The sequence below is a fragment of the Toxorhynchites rutilus genome, chromosome 3, assembly GCF_029784135.1.
Source record: "Toxorhynchites rutilus septentrionalis strain SRP chromosome 3, ASM2978413v1, whole genome shotgun sequence".
Classification (NCBI taxonomy): Eukaryota; Metazoa; Arthropoda; class Insecta; order Diptera; family Culicidae; genus Toxorhynchites; species Toxorhynchites rutilus.
In genome coordinates this window covers 126831684-126852725 of record NC_073746.1, presented here as the reverse complement: position 1 = coordinate 126852725, position 21042 = coordinate 126831684, and the positions used below count along the sequence as shown (strand labels likewise).

Sequence of the window (21042 nt, the reverse complement as noted above, 5' to 3'; positions counted from 1 at the left end):
TCAGAAACAATGACTATTGTTATCGTTGGGAACGTAAACTGATTCCACAAAAAGAACCGCGAGCAGAAATGGGATTTTTCTTGTAATGTAATGGAACCGCGCTCACCTATTTGTTCGTTAGAACAATGCCTTGTATGGTATTATCAATTCCTTCATTGGATTATTGTAGTGAAATTGGCGAATTTTGCACAATATCGAAAGATATTGTATCCTATATTGGGTATTGACTGCAATGGCGCCAGGTGAATTTCCTTTGGAATAGCCTCCGTTGGATCGCTTCGAGAATCCGGTTCGAAGGACCAGTTGTTCGATAGCTCGATGGGGTTGCCGACTGGATTCCGATTGGATGATGCCCCGCCAAAGTATTAGCGTTAATCGCCGATGCAGTCCTGCCGATTCGGTTGGATACCTTGCCGAAATGTGGGTTGAACTCCAACGCAGTCCTTGCGTATCCGTTAGATCGTGGATATTTTCAGTACACGAGTAAAAGCGCGGTTTTGAAGAAATCACTTCACAACAAATTCATAACTTTATTAATAAATTTCAATAATACAAAAAAACCTTCTCGATTTCTCTAACTGATTTCAGTATTCCAAAAGGTGTGTGTTGAACAATAGAATGATACCAGTATATATACTGATTTTGTTGGTAGCAATCGTTGTTGCATTGCTATCACGCGATGATGACGATACATCAAGTTGAGGGGTTTCTCGATTGGTCATTTCGCTCACCAACACATTTATTCCATGTAACGGAGAAATATGTTATTTGAAAGAGGATGAAGAATCTCGCACGAGAATTGTGTCTGAAAATAATCTGATATTATAATGTCGAGTTTTGGCAGAAGTATTGACATTTTATAGAAAAAATAATTTTAAAGCGTAGATTATAAGATCAATCAATGAACAGTTCTGCGATTGAACGTGCGCTTAGTAAGAAGACGTGGATGTGATAACGAAAAATAAATTTTGGGCGGGACGAAGTTTGCGGGGTCAGCTAATTTCTTATATTTGAACAAAGCAACATTAGAATACATGACGACTATTACGCCGCAGTATCGCTTGGTGCTGCTGATCATAAAAGCATTTACAATGCAATGATTGATCAGTTGTCATAAGGACGCAATTAAACGAAATTCCTTAAAAGGATCGTCTGAAAGGATTCACAACGGACGGTGTGACGTATGCTTTCCCCAGATCAACAGTTTAAATCGTTTGTTCCAAGCTGAAAAACCTGAATTCACGATGCTACACGAAAAGCTGAAAGATTTTTGTTTGATCATTCTCACTAATATCTGCGAGGAATCTCACGTTGTTTCAATGTCCAATGTTATTAAATTTGAAAATCATTTGAAAAACAGCAATAATTTTTAGGTTGGAATAGCAGCAGAAGAAGTTATCAGAACAATGGACAGCGAAAGGCAGTTCATTTCAAAGGATATTTGTCGCAGTTGTTTCGTGGAGCTGATCAAGCAAATGAAATAGATTTGATTATGATGATCCGACTCTCAAGACTGCGGCTATGTTAAATCCCAGAAACTTGATTGTTAGATAAACATTGGATGTCTAAAAGAAATTGACGGTTCGCTCGCATTTCGGCACATCAATGCCTTTTTTTGTAACGTGCTCACTATGTCTCACTTCTCGGCAACTGTCGAGCGATTTTTTTCTGAATATAATAAGAACAAGAATAAGCTTCGAAATTGACTCAGCAATGATACGATGAACGCTATTTTGAGATCAAATGATTTGAGCAAACTTCCTGGTGGCAACTGGTGGCAATTCTAATAAATGATAGTATGCAATCTAAATTCAGAAAAAAACTATGTATAAGCATCATCAAATACACGAATGACTTGCAAATTTAAATGTAGTATTTGTAGTGAAAAAATGAGTATTTTTTATGCCAATAAATTAGTTTTTTCTCAACAAAAAAATATTTTCGATGGTGCAGATTATCAAGCCTCCGATCTCATAAGCCGGCCTTATCCGTGTGCATTTTTCATCGATAACCGATAATGTTGTAATTTACACAGTAGCCATTTAGGCGTAAGAGAATTTCTATCTTATCGGAAAAATATGTTGTAATTACACATTGGCGCCATTTTCGGAGTAAGAGTATTCCTATTGTACGAATGTTCACAGTTTGACGGTTCACTGCGGGACAGTTGATATGAGGCTTCCATTGTTGTGTTATTAATAGCACAAATTACCGATATAGCAGCAGATAAGTGATGATGATCATAATGAATTAAGTATATGTGGTAGGACCTCGTTATATACCGAGAGTGTCTGATTTGAAGAATTTAAATAATTCGTTGTGCTCATACGATAAGACTTTGAACATGTCGGCAAAGTACCTAGTTTCAAGAAAATTTAGGTCACTTGCACATGTGTGAATGAAAGTTCGATGAAACGGACGTATATATATATATATATATATATATATATATATATATATATATTTATCTTTGAACAACGTAAATAAATTCATTCTGTTTGAAAAATGAGTGGCGGTTGAATGTTTTATTTGGATATTGTATATACAAAAATACTAAAATCACGAAATAAAAAGTAGGAAAAATAAGGGATGGGATTGAGAGAGTAAAAAATGGGGTTTTATGCATTTTTCAAGGCAAACTGAAAAAAAAATACAAAAAAAAGATTATTCATAAAATTTGTTTCTGCATAGTAATCGGTGGTATGTTATATAGTTTATGACCCATTCTCATGCCCAACACATTTTTTGTGTAAAATTTCATTAAAATCGGTCGAGCCGTTTTGTATGTATATATATATATATATATATATATATATATATATATATATATATATATATATATATATATATATATATATATATATATATATATATATATATATATATATATATATATATATATATATATATATATATATATATATGTATATATATATATATATATATATATATATATATATGTATATATATATATATATATATATATATATATATATATATATATTTTTTTTTTTTTGTATATATATATAGTTTCTTTTTAAAAAAGGGAATCACACCTGCTGTCAAGGGAGTCTAAATCAGAACTGACTTTATTTGTTGCTCGAAATGAATTTACAATAAAATGCTTATTCTACAAAAACCTACACCTGGCGACAAGTCGATCGGACGATCGATTGCGCTTGCCTAACTCAGCACTAAATGTGTACTTTGGTGCCATGTGTATCTGCGTGTAACTGCCCTCCTCCTAAGTGTTGATCCTCCTGGTTCAACGGTCCGAAGGGTCAATGGTCAGACTCCTAACGACTGGGGTTGGAATAAAAAAGTAGGTTTATTGTTGCTAGCCATCTCCGGTTCGTCTGCTCTGGTTTCTGTTATGATAACTGTAGCTGACTGACGTCTGATCCTGAATAAGACATAAAAAGTAAACAGAAGCATTATTGTTGATGAGGAGGTTAATCCTCCAATGAGTGTCCAATGATGTGTCTCCGATGTCAATTGCAGCTTTTCCAAACGTTCCAAATTCTTGTGGTGCAACTTGTTCAATGTATGAATATCCATGGGATAATCGATGTGGTGCTGAGAGATTTCTAAACCTATAGAGGGTAGGTAGATCGGTTGAAAAACTTTTTGTAAATTTCTTGTAGTTGGCCTAAGATTGCTTCGGTTGTGTGTAAACCAATCAGTTTTGAAGATGCAAAAAATTCTTTCATTAAAGCTGTTAAAATTGGTTCGTCGTATCTAGTCCTTTTTATCGTTATTCTTGTGAAACCGGGAAAGGGGTTAGTGGTTATTACGTCGGGTGCTGTGTCTGTTGTTTCTAAAATTATTTGTAGGCGAAAGGCATTCAAAGGGGCTTCTGTTGAGATGATATAATTATTATCATCATCATCGGCAGAGTGTTACGTCGGTGTTAATGAGTTGACCTGCAAACGACTCAATGCATCAGCAACAACATTGGATTTACCGGGCTTGTAAACTATTTCATAGTCGTGCTCTTCCAGGTAAGATTTCCAGCGTTTGAGCTTTGCATTAAAATTTTTCGCGGATAACTAGAAAGTTAACGGTTGGTGGTCAGTCAGTATGACAAATTTTTGGCCGTAAATATAATTCCTGAAAACTTTCAGTGCCCAGTGAATTGCAAGCATCTCTTTTTCCGTAGCGGAAAAGTTCTCTTCCGTACGATTAAGAGTGCGAGATGCAAAGTGAATAGGTTTGTCTTTACCCATCTCACCTTGGCTTAGAACAGCGCCAATCGCGTAATTCGATGCATCTGTAGTAATTAGGAATGGTTTTTTGAAATCGGGGTAAATTAAAATGTCGGCACCAGTAAGAATCGACTTCAAATTTTCAAAACTTTCTTTGGCATTGATATCAAGTTTGATTGCTTTTTTCGAATCTATATTCCTCTCCCCTCTCAAAAGGTTTGTAAGAGGTTTTGCTATTTTGGCAAAATCTTTTACAAATCTCCTATAATAGCCAATTAAGCCTAAAAAGCTTCTAATTTCTTTAATACTTTTTGGTTCTGGCCATTTCTGAATTACTTCAATTTTCTTATTATTCGGTTGGATCCCATTTTCTGTGATAACATAGCCTAAGAATTCAACTGATTTCCTGAGGAACTCAGATTTATCTAGTTGAACCTTGAGATTTGCCTCGTAAAGAGCTTTCAAAATAATTTTCAAGTTGTTGTTGTGTTCATCTAGCGTCTTACCAAAGATGACACAATCGTCAATATAAACATAACACCTTTTTCCGATGTGCTCACGAAGTACATCGTCCATAGCTCTTTGAAAAATAGCCGGTGCATTTTTGAGCCCGAATGGCATACGCACAAATTCATACTTGCCATTGTTAACCGAAAATGCGGTTTTTTCTATGTCAGAGCGTTTCATCTTTATTTGATGAAAGCCAGAAGCTAGTTCTAAAGTGGTAAAATAACCATTTCCACCTAGCTGATCTAAAATATTCGAAATTTCCGGCATGGGGTAACGATCTGAAATTGTTTTCTGGTTCAAATTGCGATAATCGATTACCAGTCGAAATTTCTTCTGTCCAGATGCGTCCATTTTTTTCGGCACAATCCATACAGGAGAGTTCCAAGGGGATCTCGAAGGTCTTATTATTCCATCAGCTAATAATTTTGAAATCTGTTTATCAACCTCTTCTCTATAAGCTGCTGGATAGAGATAGGATTTCTGATATACGGGTATATCATCTTGTGTTCTTATAGTGCATTCGACATTCGTAGTACATGTTAGAGAATTATCAGGGCAGTGAAATACCTCTGGACATGAATTAATGATGGAAAACAATGATTGTTTTTCAGTCGGTGTTAGATGTGATGTTCTAACAACTGTACTCAAATTGTTGACATTGTTTAATCTTCTTTGTGAAGGAGTTGGGGAATAAAAGTATAGAGGAATTTTCAAATTTTGTTTTTCTCCTGAAACATATAAATTTTTTTTATTTGTCATGAGGTTAAAACTCTCATTGAAGATTATTTCGGTTCCGATTAAACCATCGAAGAAGGGATGAAAATCGAAGACTAGAAATTCAAATTTGTTGTCTACGATAGGTTGAAAAATGTCTAATTTAACTACTTCGGAAACGTAATCTTTACCTGTTACACCCTTTACTGGTTCATTTGGAATTTTATGTACGATTTTTCCAGAATTGTAAGCCCATTTTCTAGAGATTAAATTTATGTTAGTGCCACTATCGACGAGAAGTTTAATTTCACCTCTTGTCGTGGGCACTTTTATGTAAGGTAGCGGAGAAACTTGTGTTCTTAATCGCACCATTTGCTCATCCATTTCATGTCTCTTTCTAAAAAATTGATAGTGTTTTCATCTTCTGATTCGTTGGAAACTTCTTCTTGATCATAATCAGTTTTCACATCTTCAGTTTGAAGAAGATATTCTTCTTCTGTTGGTAATTCTTCTAATTGATGCGCTACTCGTTTTGGTTCCGGTAACTGATATTGCATCGAGGCCGATGAGGGCCTAGACAATTTTTGCCGATTACCGTAATCAACCATTCTAGAGCGTATGGACTGATCAACGTCCATCGGTTCTACTTTCTGCTGTTGGGTGTTGTATTTATTGGGAAAGTTTAACTTGGGAGGAAGATTTGGCTTTTGTTGAAAGTTTCCTTGATTAGTGGGATGTTGGAAATTCCTTTGGTTCATAGGTTGTTGAAAGTTTCTTTGGTTTATTATTTGGAATGGCTTTGAAGGCCGTGGTGGTGGAAGCGGTTGCGGAATATTAGATCTGGGAGCAGGAGCCGGTGCGTAATTATGTCCTTTGAAAGGAACATTTCTTGCGTCTAAATTTTGATAGTCTATACAATAGTGATATGCTCTTGCGAGGCTTTCTGGTTTAAAATTTTTGCAGAACATCGAAAGAGGTTCCCCTAGACCTCTTATAAACGTGTCTAGGGCGATCATATTGTACAGTTTTATTAGAGTTGACTCGTGGCCTTTCCATGCTTCGTCCATGACAATTGCTGAACTGATCAGCGTTACAATTTCGGTGATCTTGCTGTAGTAAGATTCGATTGATTCACCTCGAGATCTGGAAGTAGATTTTAGTTGGTGATCTAATGTCATCAGATCACGTTTATCAGAGTAATAAAGGCGAAGAACTTCCTTTATACTCCTCCAATCATTTGGGGTGTTGTTCGTGATCAAAATATCACTAGCTTCACCTTTAATTTTTCGTCGAATAGTTTTTAAAATGAGATAATATTGGAAGGAATCTTGTTTGTCTTGGAAAAGTTCCAAGATTTCTTCCACATCAAGAATGAACTGGGATAGATTTCTGGGGTTTCCCACAAAATCTGGCAGATCGGACACGACAGCAGGAATTTTGCCTCTCTCGTGGAATGACAAGGAGGTATCGACCACGAACCGTGGAGAAAAATTTGAGGTTGAGGGAATTGGTTCGGGATCCGGGATCGGGTTTGCCATTGTGGTTGTTAAATGGAGGGAATTTAATGAATTAATCAATTCGTCTATTTTTAAAGATTGTTTAATTAGTGTTAGTTGAGCACTTTTGTGATATTCAGCGTTTCGATTACGGGTGCACCCAGGTGCTCCGGTCTAGACGCTCGTAATTAGTAAAGCGAGTCGCGTTTAAAGTTTAGTTTTTAAATGATTGGGATTTCACACTTCTTAAAATTAATTTCTTTCTGTTCTTTTTATTGTACTCACAATAATATCAGGAAACGTCTCATTGAACGTCGCGGGACAACGCCTTGGTCCTTGGTGCTATTTTGTTGCTCCGGGTAGGTGCACTGCTTCGCGCCTTCACGCGCCTTGCTCCGGGTAGGTGCACTGCTTCGCGCCTTCACCCTCAAATCCTCTGGTTGACAGTGGACGGCTCTTGGTCCGGAATGAAAGGTTCCTTCCTCAGGATGCTCAGCGTGGCTTCGTTCAGCTCGAACTTATACTTTTACCAAATATAAAGGTCCCGTGTGAGGGCGCCAGTTACAATTTCAGCTGGTGGAGTTTCTTTTTAAAAAAGGGAATCACACCTGCTGTCAAGGGAGTCTAAATCAGAACTGACTTTATTTGTTGCTCGAAATGAATTTACAATAAAATGCTTATTCTACAAAAACCTACACCTGGCGACAAGTCGATCGGACGATCGATTGCGCTTGCCTAACTCAGCACTAAATGTGTACTTTGGTGCCATGTGTATCTGCGTGTAACTTATATATATATATAAAAGTGAAATCATTTACTTATTCCCAGTGACAAAAGCAATCATCTATTCCGATATACTGTATTTGTACAAAAAGCAACTCATATATTTTGTGCCGAATTACAAACGATGCTATGTTGATAATGGAAACTAGATCTGTGCCGTCGAACGTTCTGAACTACGACAACTATTTATTTATAGGCCCGATCCAAATGTTCTACCAACCCATAATTCTGTCGAGGTTCACGAGTGGCCCCCGGAACGCCTGTTTAATTTATCGTTACCCCCTATAACAAACAAGCAAAACATAAAGAAAAACGGAAATGCCCCTGGTGCACTTGTGTTCATCCATGTCCTAGCACAATGTAAAGGCATCATTATTTGCAGATATTCAACAATTGCCTATGTCCCTCAGCGGCCCTGGCTGCTGAATGCCAATGTGCGAGACAACATCCTGTTCGGTGAGCCGTACCGGCCTAAACGCTACGAACGGGTGCTGAAAGCCTGTGCACTCAAGCCCGATATCGAGCTGATGCCGGACGGCGATATGAGCGAGATTGGCGAACGGGGAATTAAGCTGTCCGGAGGTCAACGCCAGCGGATCGTGATTGCCCGGGCGCTCTACTCAGCGGCCAACGTTGTGATTATGGTAAGCAATGTGTGGCGGAAAAGTGCTGGGCGTTGTCCTGACGGGAGTACTTTCCGATTTGGGCGGGAAGCGGCAAAATCTGGAGCAGATCGAACGATTAGATGAGTGCCATAAATCTTGCGGAGGGTTTTTATCTGTTCCGCTCTTTCTCTCTCTTTCCGCAGGATGATCCACTTTCGTCGCTGGATAACGAGGTCGGGAAGTTTGTTTTCGACAACGGCATTCGACGGATGCTGACGCGACAGAAGAGGACAATCATCATGGTTACCCAGGATCTGCAGCTCGTGTTCAGAGCTGATAATGTAAGTTGTCCGGTGGACTGTTTGCGGGGGTGATCTGTAGATGGTGATGGTGGCACTGAGGAAGCGCATTGAATGCGTAAATTGTTATCGAAACGGTTGTTTCGATTACTACATGGTAATCCTAAATCACTGTTATCGACTTAATCGACTGAAATGGAGACAAAACATTGTTGAGTTTGTTTTATTGCAATAGATTTAAGCATCGTGTCCCAATTAGACTTGTGATGTAGGAAGATTTTCTGATACAGATAGCATGACAACATAAGCATGTTATTATTTAATTTCTAACATTTAGATGAATTTCTATATCAGTGCTATACATCGCATAGTCTTACTAATGCTACAATGTTACATTGCGAGGCTAATATCATCCTTGGTTTGTTCCGCAGATAATTGTAATGGAGGGTTTCGCCGTTTGTGCAACAGGTACGCTATCGGCAATTGAAAACAATCACCCGGAAAAGGTGCGCCAATGGAAGACAATTATCACCAGAGAGCAGCAATCGAATGAGACACAATTAAGGTAATTAGTTTAAGTAATTAGTCGCTACCCATTGTAAGGGAGCTACACAGTTTCCTAGAATCAGATCATTAACTGGGCGAAAACATTGTTGTTTCCAGAAATTAAGCTTCATGGTCGGTGTACTATGGGATAGTCGATAATATTTAGTTTTTTTTTCTTTCTCTTGCATGTTGATTTCGTTCCATCCTGATAACATTGCAATTACAACGACTGTAGTCCTGGAAAAACCGCCCGTGAGCGATGGAAGTTGTTTAGGAATGTTTCGAGAATAAGTTTGCAGCGAATGAATGTGGCGGAGGATTACTACATGGTAAGATAACGACGATTGCATTACCAACTTATTAATCAATTATATTAAAGTAAGCTGTATGAAAACCGCTTTGTGGTTTTCATGTTTGTTTCCTAGTCTTTTTACTTAACTCTGAATCAGCTTAGGTAAATGAAGGGTAACATTTTCAACCCCAAACAAGTTTCTCTCAAGTACTTCTAATTCGGGGTTGTATCGAGATCGCAGCTATTCTTGCTCTTTCCGCGAACTTTCCTTCCCGAAATTTGTCTGCGTTCCGAAATACTGTACCCAGCACCCATTATCTGTAGCCATACAATGTATTCCCATAAGCTCACTCAGCCGCAAAATTAGTGCAAAAGACCAGGCCCAAGCCGATGGAGCCAACGGTTCAGCCGAAGAATGAATTCTTCCATGAACAATTAAAATAACAACTTTTACTAGAGCATAAAGTGGAAAAGATGAAAAAGTTCTCCCCAAGAAAATTTCTTCCGCTCGGTGAAATTATCAACAGATAAATTTATGTGGGCTTCGTCTTCGTGTTCCACACCACCGTTTTGTTTACCAAAAAGAAAGTGCTATGGAAGCCCGTAACTATGGGAAAGCCCTTAGCAGGGCCAAAAACCGAAAAGGTGGATGGACTTGTGCGAAGTTTGGAATCTCTGGTGATATCGACCGAGTGATAATGAACTGCCGAGCTCAGTGAAAACTGAGCAGAATGAATTGGAGAGGAAACTTTGCTATGTTGTTGCTTGCGAGGTGAAAACTTAAAACAAACTTACATCGTTTCGATTTGGAATTCCGGGTGCTCCTACGGCTGTCGCCGATCAGTTTTCTTTGGATGTGTTCACCCCCGAGCCACGTGGTCCTTGGCCTAATCCCACAGTGGTAGTGGAGTTTGCCGATGTTTGTAGGAATTACAGTTGGGAGGGAGATGTATATTGATTGGTATTGTTTGATAAACAATTCCACCACCGATTATAGACTACGAATTCTACTACGAAAAGCCTCCCCAAGTTACATTAATCATGAAGTTCTAGGAATGTACAGAGCCACATGTTAGACCGTCGAAATTTGGTGTTCAAGTGAAGTTTTTCCGGGAACTATACGATCGAAGCACGTTTCGGTTGAGAACAAAACGGATTTCATGATTGGTCTACCGGTGGCTCAATCTTTCTAAGAAAATTTCTTTCAAAGAACAACTCTCTGTTTAATTTTATTTTCAACTTGTCTTTTCTCTATGGGTAATTGACCACTATGATTGAGAATAAATTATTCAAAAAATTTTACGAAAATCGTAATTTCAAAACTGTTAGTTCTAGCGGAATGATTTCGAAGAAAAGTTGTAGAAAATCAATTTGAAAAAAAAGTATATTGAAACACATTTGTTTTTTTTGTTACACTTATGCTAATAACGAAAAGTGGTCCATAATCAAGCAAAAAATCACAAAAAAAGGCTTTCTGGAAAAAATCTTTTTTTAAGTTTCTTCCCAAATTGGTTTTTTGTACGATTTTGCGATCATAAACAACACTACAATATTCTATATGCCACTTAGGATCGAAATGCTCTGTTCTTCTTAAGTATAACAGTTTTAGAGATGTTTTGGAAATTATTATTAAGAAATTTATTTCAAATAAATACTCCTTTTTCAAAGCGATTCTCCATTTACATGATTGTATGTCTCAAGGCTTACATAAGATCTATTACATCTTACCATTTACTAAATGTGATTCTTTTCGATTAAGATGGGCAAGGCAAATGTGCGTCCCAAAATAAACTGAACCTGATCAATGTAGTGCATTCTAATAGCGCTACACATTGATGATTATTTCAGTAAACGAGGTAAATCTTTTGCTGGCTTGCCTTCAAAGTTTAATGATGAGTATTTAAATTGAGTGATGATGGAATGTTTCGACTAAAAATTTGAAATCGCGAGGAACGGCTTCCGCACTTGCTCCACGGTATATTGTGCTTGCTTCTTTTAGACGGCAACATTGGGGAAGCGTCAATTGGACCAATCGAAATGTTGGATTTAGGGCGTTTGGACAATGCTCGAGGCTTTACAATTATTCAACAGTTTGTTTCAAAAACAATATAATTTTCTTTATTGTTTTTTTTATTTAATAAATACGTGAACAGAATACTATTCGACTGATGCAAACATTTTTTTTTTATCTAGCAATAAATGGTCGAATTGTAAGCGTTTGAAATCTTTCATTATTTCATACATATTCAGTTTTTCGATGATTTTCATTTTACAACTTATACCTTTCTGAAGAACGTAGTCCTACATTGAAAAAAATAAAGAGTGGTGTCTAAGATACAACCGCATTGTTAACGTGTTACTACAAAATAATTGCCAACGAGAACAAACATTAAAGAAATTCAAGGATGAATTCTTTGATACAAATATTTGGTAGTACTGATAAGGGTCTTGATAAAGGTAATGAATGAATGTTTGCTTCGTGGGACGCGAACGATTCACAAAGCAATGAAAAAACAGTTTGAGCAAATTGACAAACTGACTTTCAAAATTAAAATGTACTGTCGATTGCTCGCTGTTTAAACATAAACTTAAATACTGCACTTATTGAATGCTCAGTAGTTTTTCAACATCTCTTAGTAAAATTACATTTCCAATTCCCTAAAAAATAATCCTCAATTTATACTATGCAGCATCTTTCGGAGAACAGCAACAGAAAATTCGAGCCGAATAGGTAGTGTGATGACGGCGACGGCGGCGATTGCTACAAACAAACTTTTATCCTCAGTTTTTCACCTGTGTTCTTCACACAGCACTCACCACTGTAAAATACCTTCTTCAATGCTCGGATTCACGAAAATTAAATGAAGGAGCGAAAAAAGTCACAAAAAAGTTCGTACACACTTCTGAATCCACAAATGATCTTTTTTTGCAAAAAGTTATGAAATTATTATTTCGGATATTACTTTGGAATGTATCGACATATTTTAAATAACTCTTAAATAGAAAGTTGAAAATGGTTGATGGATTGTTTTGTGGAAACATTTGCAGATGATCAAATTAATAGAAAATTTATTGTTGCCCTCGCGAATACTACCAGCTCCATTATTTCACATTTCTCAACCCATCGCATAAAAACGCCAATGTATGCGTGTCATGCAAAAATACAAAATCACTCTCAGTCAAACGGCATGAAAATCGATCCGGTGTTCCCATCGAACGTAATTGCTCCGCTGTTTTTTTTTTCATTCTTCCATTCTTCTTATGTAGTATGAAAAACCTTTGTAAAACCTCTCAGCAATCTGGGATGAAACTGTGATTTGCAATCGCGGATGGGTTATTTATACCCGACGGAGCTTAAATTGCAATATTTTCTCTCATCACATTTCCCGTCGAACCTGAGAGGAAGTCAGACAACAGAAGGGTAAGATGTTTCCTTCGTTGTGTCCCTGTTTCATATCCCTCCTATCCGATCTATAAACTTTTACTTAGTCGCGGCAATACATACACACACTCTTTACAGATACAAGGGCCAAAGGTTGTGCAGTCCACTGATGATTCAACAAGAGCCAAAGGTTGTACCGCTCATGACAACTCTATACGAGCTGATGATTGCGCCGGCTAGTGACCATTCTATAATGGATTCCTCGAGTCGAGAAGACGCACCACGCTAGATATGGGGTACAGACTAGGGGGCGTTGCTGATTAATGGTCAGCTGCATCCCAAAAGGAAGTATCCCGTGTCGGGCACAGGTACAGATCATTGGAGACAGCAACATCACAATTACGAAAACACTTGTAATACTAACCTCGAGCCAACCGCGAGTAATCGGTTACATATTACTAACATAGTTATAAGGCAAACATTGTCGAAATATTGAACTCCCGGCCCCGTCAGGTTGACGCCATATGAGCCTCAATAAAAATATATATTTTGGATAAAAAAAAGAAGGGTCGGTTCAGATTCCGAATATATCCATTCATCCAATCATTGAGAATTTATTCTAATGCAATTTTAAACAAGTGAATTCTAAGCCAATGGTAGGTCAACATTTACCTTACGGTTGTATTACAAATATAACCTACCTCTAGCTTTCGTATATAGAAATGGTAGAATAATGATAGTGGCGAAACAAATATAGTGATTTGGTGAAAACTCGTCATTATAATATCAGATTATTTTCAGACACAATTCTCGTTCAATATTTTTCAACCACTTGCAAATAACATGTTTCTCCGTTACATGGAATAAATGTTTGATACAGAAAATATGATAAAATAAAGACAGCCCTAAATCGGACAATGCCTTTCTGGAGTTTAGCTCTTATCAACACATTCGGTGATCCATTTTTATTTATATAGATAGAAGAAGATATAGGTGTGCGTTTATTCACATTAATAAAAATCAATTGTCATGTTTGGTTGAAATATGTGTATTATTTTTACGGGACTCCCTCTCCATTTCAGAGGAGGGAGGGGTGCATACCATCATAGAAACATTTCTCATATTCAAAAACCTCCATATGCTCAATTTGGTTTTATTTGCTTGATTAATTCTCGAGTAATGCAGAAATTTGTGTTTCATTTGTATGGCAGACCCCCCCCCCCTCTAAGTGAAGAGGGTAGAATATCTAACCACCATATAATCATTTATTGCACCCTAAAACCTCATATGCTTGATTAATTCTCGAGTAATGCAGAAACTTGTGTTTCATTTGTATGGCAGACCCCCTTTAGAGAGGGGGGAGGAGTATCTAAACACCATAGAAACGTTTCTTGCTCCCTAAAACCTCCATATGCCAAATTTCGTTTCATTTGCTTGATTAACTCTCGAGTAATGCAGGAATATGTGTTTCATTTGTATGGCAGCCCCCCCTTAGAGAGGGGTGTGGAGTGTCTAACCACCATATAATCATTTATTGCACCCTAAAATCTCCACATGCCAAATTTGGTTTCATGTGCTTCATTAATTCCTGAGTAATGCAGAAATTTGTGTTTCATTTGTATGGAAGTTCCCCCCCCCCCTCTCCTTAGAGAGGAGGGATGGATCTCGAACCATCATAAACTATCTTCTTGTATAATAAAACGCAAAAAACGGGAAACACAGTGCTTCACTTATTATGCAAATATAGGAAAAAAGCTTGATAATTACCTTGTTTTAAAATCTGGTCAGTTTATGTTTTGCCTAGCGAATCAATAGCAAGCGTATGAATAAAATAAAGCGTTTTTTTCCATTCAACAAACTGAATTTTCTGTACAAAAATAAACACTGTAAAAACTGGTAATAAAAATTTTATATATTTCGTTTTTATGGAGAGTTCAAATAGCTAAGTAAAAAGTTTTGACTACTAACAAGCTTATTATAATCTACCTTGTTCTCACATCCACAAACTGAAATGGGGTGCTGACAGTCGTTTGTCTAATTCCGATGAAGCTACTTCTGCTCTGAATCGTAATCTCTTTTATGTCGAATAACGAAACGACCTGCTCCAATTTCGGCATATGCATGTCAATTGCAGAAAGAGTGTGTTATGACATCCGGCAGCAGAGCCATTTGATAGTTTACGTTGAGTGTGCCAAAAGATTACTCTGGTTTCACCCTCGGAAAATTGGGGCACCACCACTTTCTTCCTTAACGTCATAACGCATAATAACAATAATAATAATTGTATAACGACAATCTCACCCTGGGTATCTCCCTTGGTCCTGGTAGAATTATGGTCGTTAGAGCTGAGCACACATCAGATTGCTCAGATTACCCCCATCGACGGAACCGTTTCTGCAGGCCACGTGCAGTCTCTTAACGTGAGTGGGGGAGCCAAGTGTTAGAGCAGCTTTGCGAAGGGCAGCCCGAATTTCAACAGAATTTGCGCTCTGAGGACTGCCGTAGAAGCACCAGCCAGAGTGCTCTGTATCAAATTTATTGGAACAAATGATCTCAGTTCCCCTGTGGAATAACAAGTACCACCACCTTTGTTCGACATGCTGCAAGACGTAGTAAAAAATTTTTAGAACGAACACACAGAGAAAGAATTGAACTGATTTTCTTCTGTTGCTTTGTAATCGATCGGGGTTGTTTGCAATGAATTGATTTCTGATGAATATGCCGAACTCCAACCGCAAATTGTAAAAAAAACATGATGATACTGTTTGGCGAATTGTTGTTTCTTAACTCCTCAACCACAAGCATAACCACTCAGATGGCGAACTTCCCTATTGCTTTTGGAAATTGTTTCTCTTCACTCGAACATGAACCCAACCAGCATGGATTTTAATCGTTTTTATATTTTTCGGTTTATTCCTCTACCGTTTGGCAACGGCTACCACCATCATCACCCACTCTCAATCCAGCAGCCTCGCAGCGCCCTCTTGTATGGTGCTTCATCGGCACTAAAGGGCAATCCTAGCTTATTTGGATCACGTTTCCACACACACGATTTTCCACTTCCCATCGATGACTGCCACGGCGAGAACGTCCAATTGCGACGGCACTACTCGAAAAGGTATCGCAACGACAGCAGGGCGGTTCGGGGCCATAGCGATGGAGTTGTCCCTTCTGGAAGAAAGCTGGCCGACGAGCCACCGCCATCTGGCGCTCATGGAAATGTAGGGTAAGCAAATTTGGACTAATTTGAGATATGAATGAACTGTATTTATTTTGAGTCCAATTCTTGATAGCAGCCGTATGAAATTCGACAAAATTCTTGAACGTAATATTCATTTTGGCCAATTCATCTGATTTAATGCTGCAAGAGCTGTAAAGTTTTCGCATTTTATTTTTTCACCTATCCTGCTTGAATTTTTTTGATGTGTAAAACATCATGTAACATTATTTATCGCACGTTTTGTTGAGATGTTTGTGAAGACACAATCTCACCTAATTTTATATTCCGATCATTCAGCACAATATCATGAATTATTGCTATCAATCTTGATGTTACCATCCTTTTGGTCTTCCATCGTGTTCATCATCCAAACGTACTGTCTTACACAATTGTCTAAACTCACCCGAAGTTTCTCTTTGTTTTCTGTTACTGATAAAGCGGACCTTACACGGTCAACTTTATTGACAATATGATGACATTTGAGAGCATAATGACGGCTGAACATGGCCGACGACGCAGAAATCCGGGTTTTCTGATTTTCGAGCATCAATATCGTGACATTTCATATAGATGCATGATGTTGACGTTTTACCTCACGGACTTCCAGACTGAGTTGCCAGATATGCAAGCGCACATTTAATTTCTGTTAGTCTTTTTTGCGATTGCAATTAAAATTTATAAACTACTGAAATTGTAGGAATCATAAATGGAAGCTTTTGGTTTGGAAAACCGATACTTTGAATAGCAAAATACGGTACTTTTCACGATACAAATCAAAACTTCAAAGTAAACTGACAATGTGATGGTGAGAGAGTGGATGAAACTTAACAACGTTTTAGGAATTTTCTAACGTTGAACTCGGTCATTCTTTGCGCTAGTGAGCAGGTTGTGTGTTTCTTCACACTCCGCTATAAAATTTGGAGAATGAGAAGATCTGGGAAAATCACAGATGAAAAAACATCATGTGTTTATTCAAGCTACAGTAGAATCCCGATTATCCGCGGAATAGTCGGGCAAACTCACCGCGATTAACGAAAATCGCGGATGACCCATTAAAGGACAAAAAATGCAAACACGAAAAGAGATGTTTCAACATAAAAACTATGTTCTATCAATACAGAAATCAATCAACTACCCATCTATAAGGTCGTGTACACCAGTGGCTAAATAATGTAAAAGCCATGACCACAACAAAAGAGCATGGGCCTACCACTCACTAACAAATTCCGGAAAGGCCTATTGATTTACTATGGAACTCGCAGTCACGAATAATCCGCAGGGCGGATCACCCGCTCGCGGATAATCGGGGTTCTACTGTCATAGTCTCATTTATGGAATAAAAACATTTGCTTGCAGATAAAATAACTTGCATATATTTTCGCCAACTAAAATAATCTGGCATCTCTGAAACTGAAAGGAAGAGTCTGTATTTGTGAAACGAGTATTATGATGTATTTTTGAGAAGAAAAACCGAATTCTAAAGTGTAAATTATGAATGAAAATTAACTTTTACGAATCAAATTAGTATTCTATGTGAATGCAAATCACTTTTTTTCTGCAAGTGGTGAGAAAATCCCATACAAAAATTATGTCTGAAATTGACGTTATATTATAATAATACATTTTAGTAGGAATATCTGAAAATTCAGGGGAAATAGGTTAAGTTAAGGTTAGGACTACGCGCTTCAACTAATTAAATAATATCAAGTAGATATTTTCATTCAAATTTTACCAATTGAAAATTGCCTTTTAGCCTTCTAATCTGATAGAGAATAGTTTGGATCCCAAACTCGAATGTCGCCACTAGCCATCGCGGATATTTTCGTTGTCTCGGGTTGAGGGCGATATTGACCGTGTAAGGTGGAAAAATATTGATTGAGGTTAGATCAGATGTTGAAAGCCTAGCTGTCACGATATTGAAGACACTTATTGTCAATCCGGTTGGTCGTGTAAGGTGCCCATAAGGCTAATTACTTCTATATTGAATTATACTACGAGTTTTGAATTCAACCAATTTTACAAAATAACATCTATTTCATCTATTTCTATTGTTTGTAAAATACTAATTACTTGTCGGACCGAAGGCGTCATGCCTCATAAAAAACACATGTTCAAAATAAAATACTATTTACTCACTACAATGTATTCTATGTACTATAATACAGACAACGCTCAAGCGAAGTGAATACCACTTATTTTTATTAAAGAAAGAGAAAGTTCTATAAAATAATATATTTAGTCTTCTACTAATTCCCTCGAGATTCCCAGGAAACTCGCGATTTCGATTATTTCAAATGTCCTAAAATTTCCGACGGAATGTTGCATAGCTCGTAGCAATAACCAATAAATGGCATGTTTGTGGTGTCTAAACTGTTTTCACAAATGCAACGGCAAAATATTCCACAGAAACGATATCATAATTACAAATTTTTAATCTACATCGTACGGTTTTTGATCTTTCACGTTGAACTGAATTTATCTCATTTGCTTTTACTTTTTTTTTTGGGATTTTTGCTATCACTGAGGCTGTTTGCCGTATTTAATAAGCACAGTATGCTGAATACACGATTTTCGGACAGAACACTCCCCCACTTAGTTATGCACAGCACGATGCCCAGATTTCTGACTACTTAATCTTTTTCGACAGTTTGATTTCCAAGACAAAAATCGTGATCTTTCAAAATAGTTATTTGAAAATCCTAATCTCTTAACCGTTAGGCTGATTTCTGCCATTTACCCAAAAATTGAAAATCTGCAACGACTTCTTGTTTCAATATTTTTAAATGGAATATTACATACAATATTAAGAATTTAGCAATATACTCAAAACCTTTCCTGAGACACAAATTTTTAAAAACAAGAACGTCAGTGCACAGCAATATACATTAATAATTTTTTTTTACGAGACTGACGTGTGCGCGCAAAAGCCGTGTAAAAAATCGCGTAATTTCGAGATAATCGCATAAAATAACGGCGCGCGTCACAACCACACTCGCACATGCTCTCGCAGAATTTCTTTTCTTCTCTTACTCTTCCCAACGAAGCGACAGTAGGCAGTACCAAATCAATTAATTTCAAGAAAATCATGGAAAAAAATCGCGTAATCTCGATTAAATCGCGTAAAAAAGGATCCAGTGTTTCACATCACTTGCATGGAAACGATGAAGACGCATGGTAGTTCACCATGCGTCATGGTATGTACCTGGTTATACACACTTCAATTTGTTTCCACCAAAAAATGATCTTCTATCTTCACTTATAAAACTGGTCATTTGAACTTTATTGTTGTGTTCAGGCGCGAAAACTAAAAAATCTAAAATTCCAGTGTTTCATATCTATAGAACCAGATGGAAAAACTCTCACTCCTTTACATGAGTTTCTAATTCGCAGGTCACAACTTTGGTTTCGACCAAGCTGCGCCATGTTGTAGTGTGTATCTTGTTCTACGCAGAGGATACTGCTCGTTTAAGCCCTTCAAATCACTCATACTGATTGTAAGCTACATCTACTATTCGTACGAGCACTTCTCATTAGTTCTTGAAAGGATTTTGAGCTGGTAAACAAACTGATCAGTCCAGAATCTGAAGCCCCTATTCATTAAACCATGCCATGAGTTTCGGGATTTTATGAATTGATGCCAAATAACCCAATTATCACGGTGTTTTTGATAAAAAACGAAGTAAATGATTCTTAAGTACTTCGTTACATTTCTTACTGTTAAGTCGGGATGATGGTAAGCTATCTAAACATGGCCTATTTGAGAAATTTTTCCTCAAGCCATAAAAATCCCTTCTCCAAAGCTGCGGGTCCAAATCTAATGTGGAAGCTAGTCCCATGGGTTTCACTATTTCAGGAGAACATCTCTGATAAAAAGAAATTCAACGCGAATAGAATTTCTTCATACTGGAAGCCATTACAGAACGTGTCATGTAATTTTTAAATTCGTAACATTGCAGGCGGCAGTTCGATGTTTTGAGTAAAATATTATAGCTTTTCATCAACACGAATGCACAGTCAGAAGTGCAATGAAGTACTTCTGAATCTGAGTAATTTATTTCGAGTGTTTATTTCGTTCTACGCAGATGATACTGCTCGTTTAAGCTCTTCAAATCACTCATACTGCTCGTAATCTGCATCTACTATTAATGCGATCACTCCTCATAAGTTCTTGATAGAGTTCTGATCTGGTGAACAAGCTGACCAGTCCAAAATCTGTAGCCCCTATTCAATAAACCATGCCTTGACTTCCCGGATGTTTCGAATTGATGTCAAATTACCCAATTATCACGGAGTTTTTGTTACATAAACAGAAGTAAACGATTTTGAAGTACTTCATTGCACTTCGGACTTTACATTGGTGTTGATGGAAAGCTATCTGAACCAGGCCGTATATTCCTCAAACCATAAAACTGTCGCCTGCATGGTTACGAGTTGAAAAACTACATGACACGTTCCGTAAGTCCTTCCAGTATGAAGAAATTCTATTCAAGTTGTATTTATTTTTATCAGAGAAGTTCTCCTGATATAGTGAAACCCATGGGTTAAGGTTCCACATTAGTTTTTGGAGCCGCAGCTTTTGAGATGAGATTTTTATGGTTTGGGGAGAATTTTCTCAAAAAAGCCTGGTTTAGGTAGCTTACTATAAATACGAATGAACAGTCAGAAGTGCAAAGACGTTCTTCAGAATCATTTACTACTGTTTTTACATAACAAACAATGTAATAATTGGGTAATTTGGCATCAATTTATAAAATCCGGGAAGTCAAGGCATAGTTTATTGAATAGGGGCTTCAGATTCTGAACTGGTCAGCTTGTTTAGCAGATCAAAACCCTATCAAGAACTTATGAGGAGTGATCGTACGAATAGTAGATGCAGATTACAAGCAGTATGAGTGCTTTGAAGAGCTTAAACGAGCAATATTCTCTGCGTAGAACGAGATACACACTACAACATGGCGCAGCTTGGTCAAAACCTCCCCGGATGGGTTAT

At 37.5% G+C, this 21042-nt stretch overlaps 1 protein-coding gene across 19 annotated transcripts in view; it reads left to right on the top strand.

Annotated features, from left to right (window-relative positions):
- Window positions 1–21042, top strand: part of LOC129775329 (ATP-binding cassette sub-family C member Sur) — a 185822-nt gene that overhangs the window by 140782 nt on the left and 23998 nt on the right. For 18 of the 19 annotated variants that reach the window (XM_055779971.1, XM_055779965.1, XM_055779969.1 and 15 more), the window contains 5 exons: window positions 8091–8352; window positions 8517–8654; window positions 9044–9177; window positions 9394–9487; window positions 15799–16058. In XM_055779971.1, coding sequence (XP_055635946.1) covers window positions 8091–8352; window positions 8517–8654; window positions 9044–9177; window positions 9394–9487; window positions 15799–16058 — 888 coding nt within the window. The remainder of the gene's footprint in view (window positions 1–8090; window positions 8353–8516; window positions 8655–9043; window positions 9178–9393; window positions 9488–15798; window positions 16059–21042) is intronic. The other variant, XM_055779973.1, reaches the window with a different exon arrangement.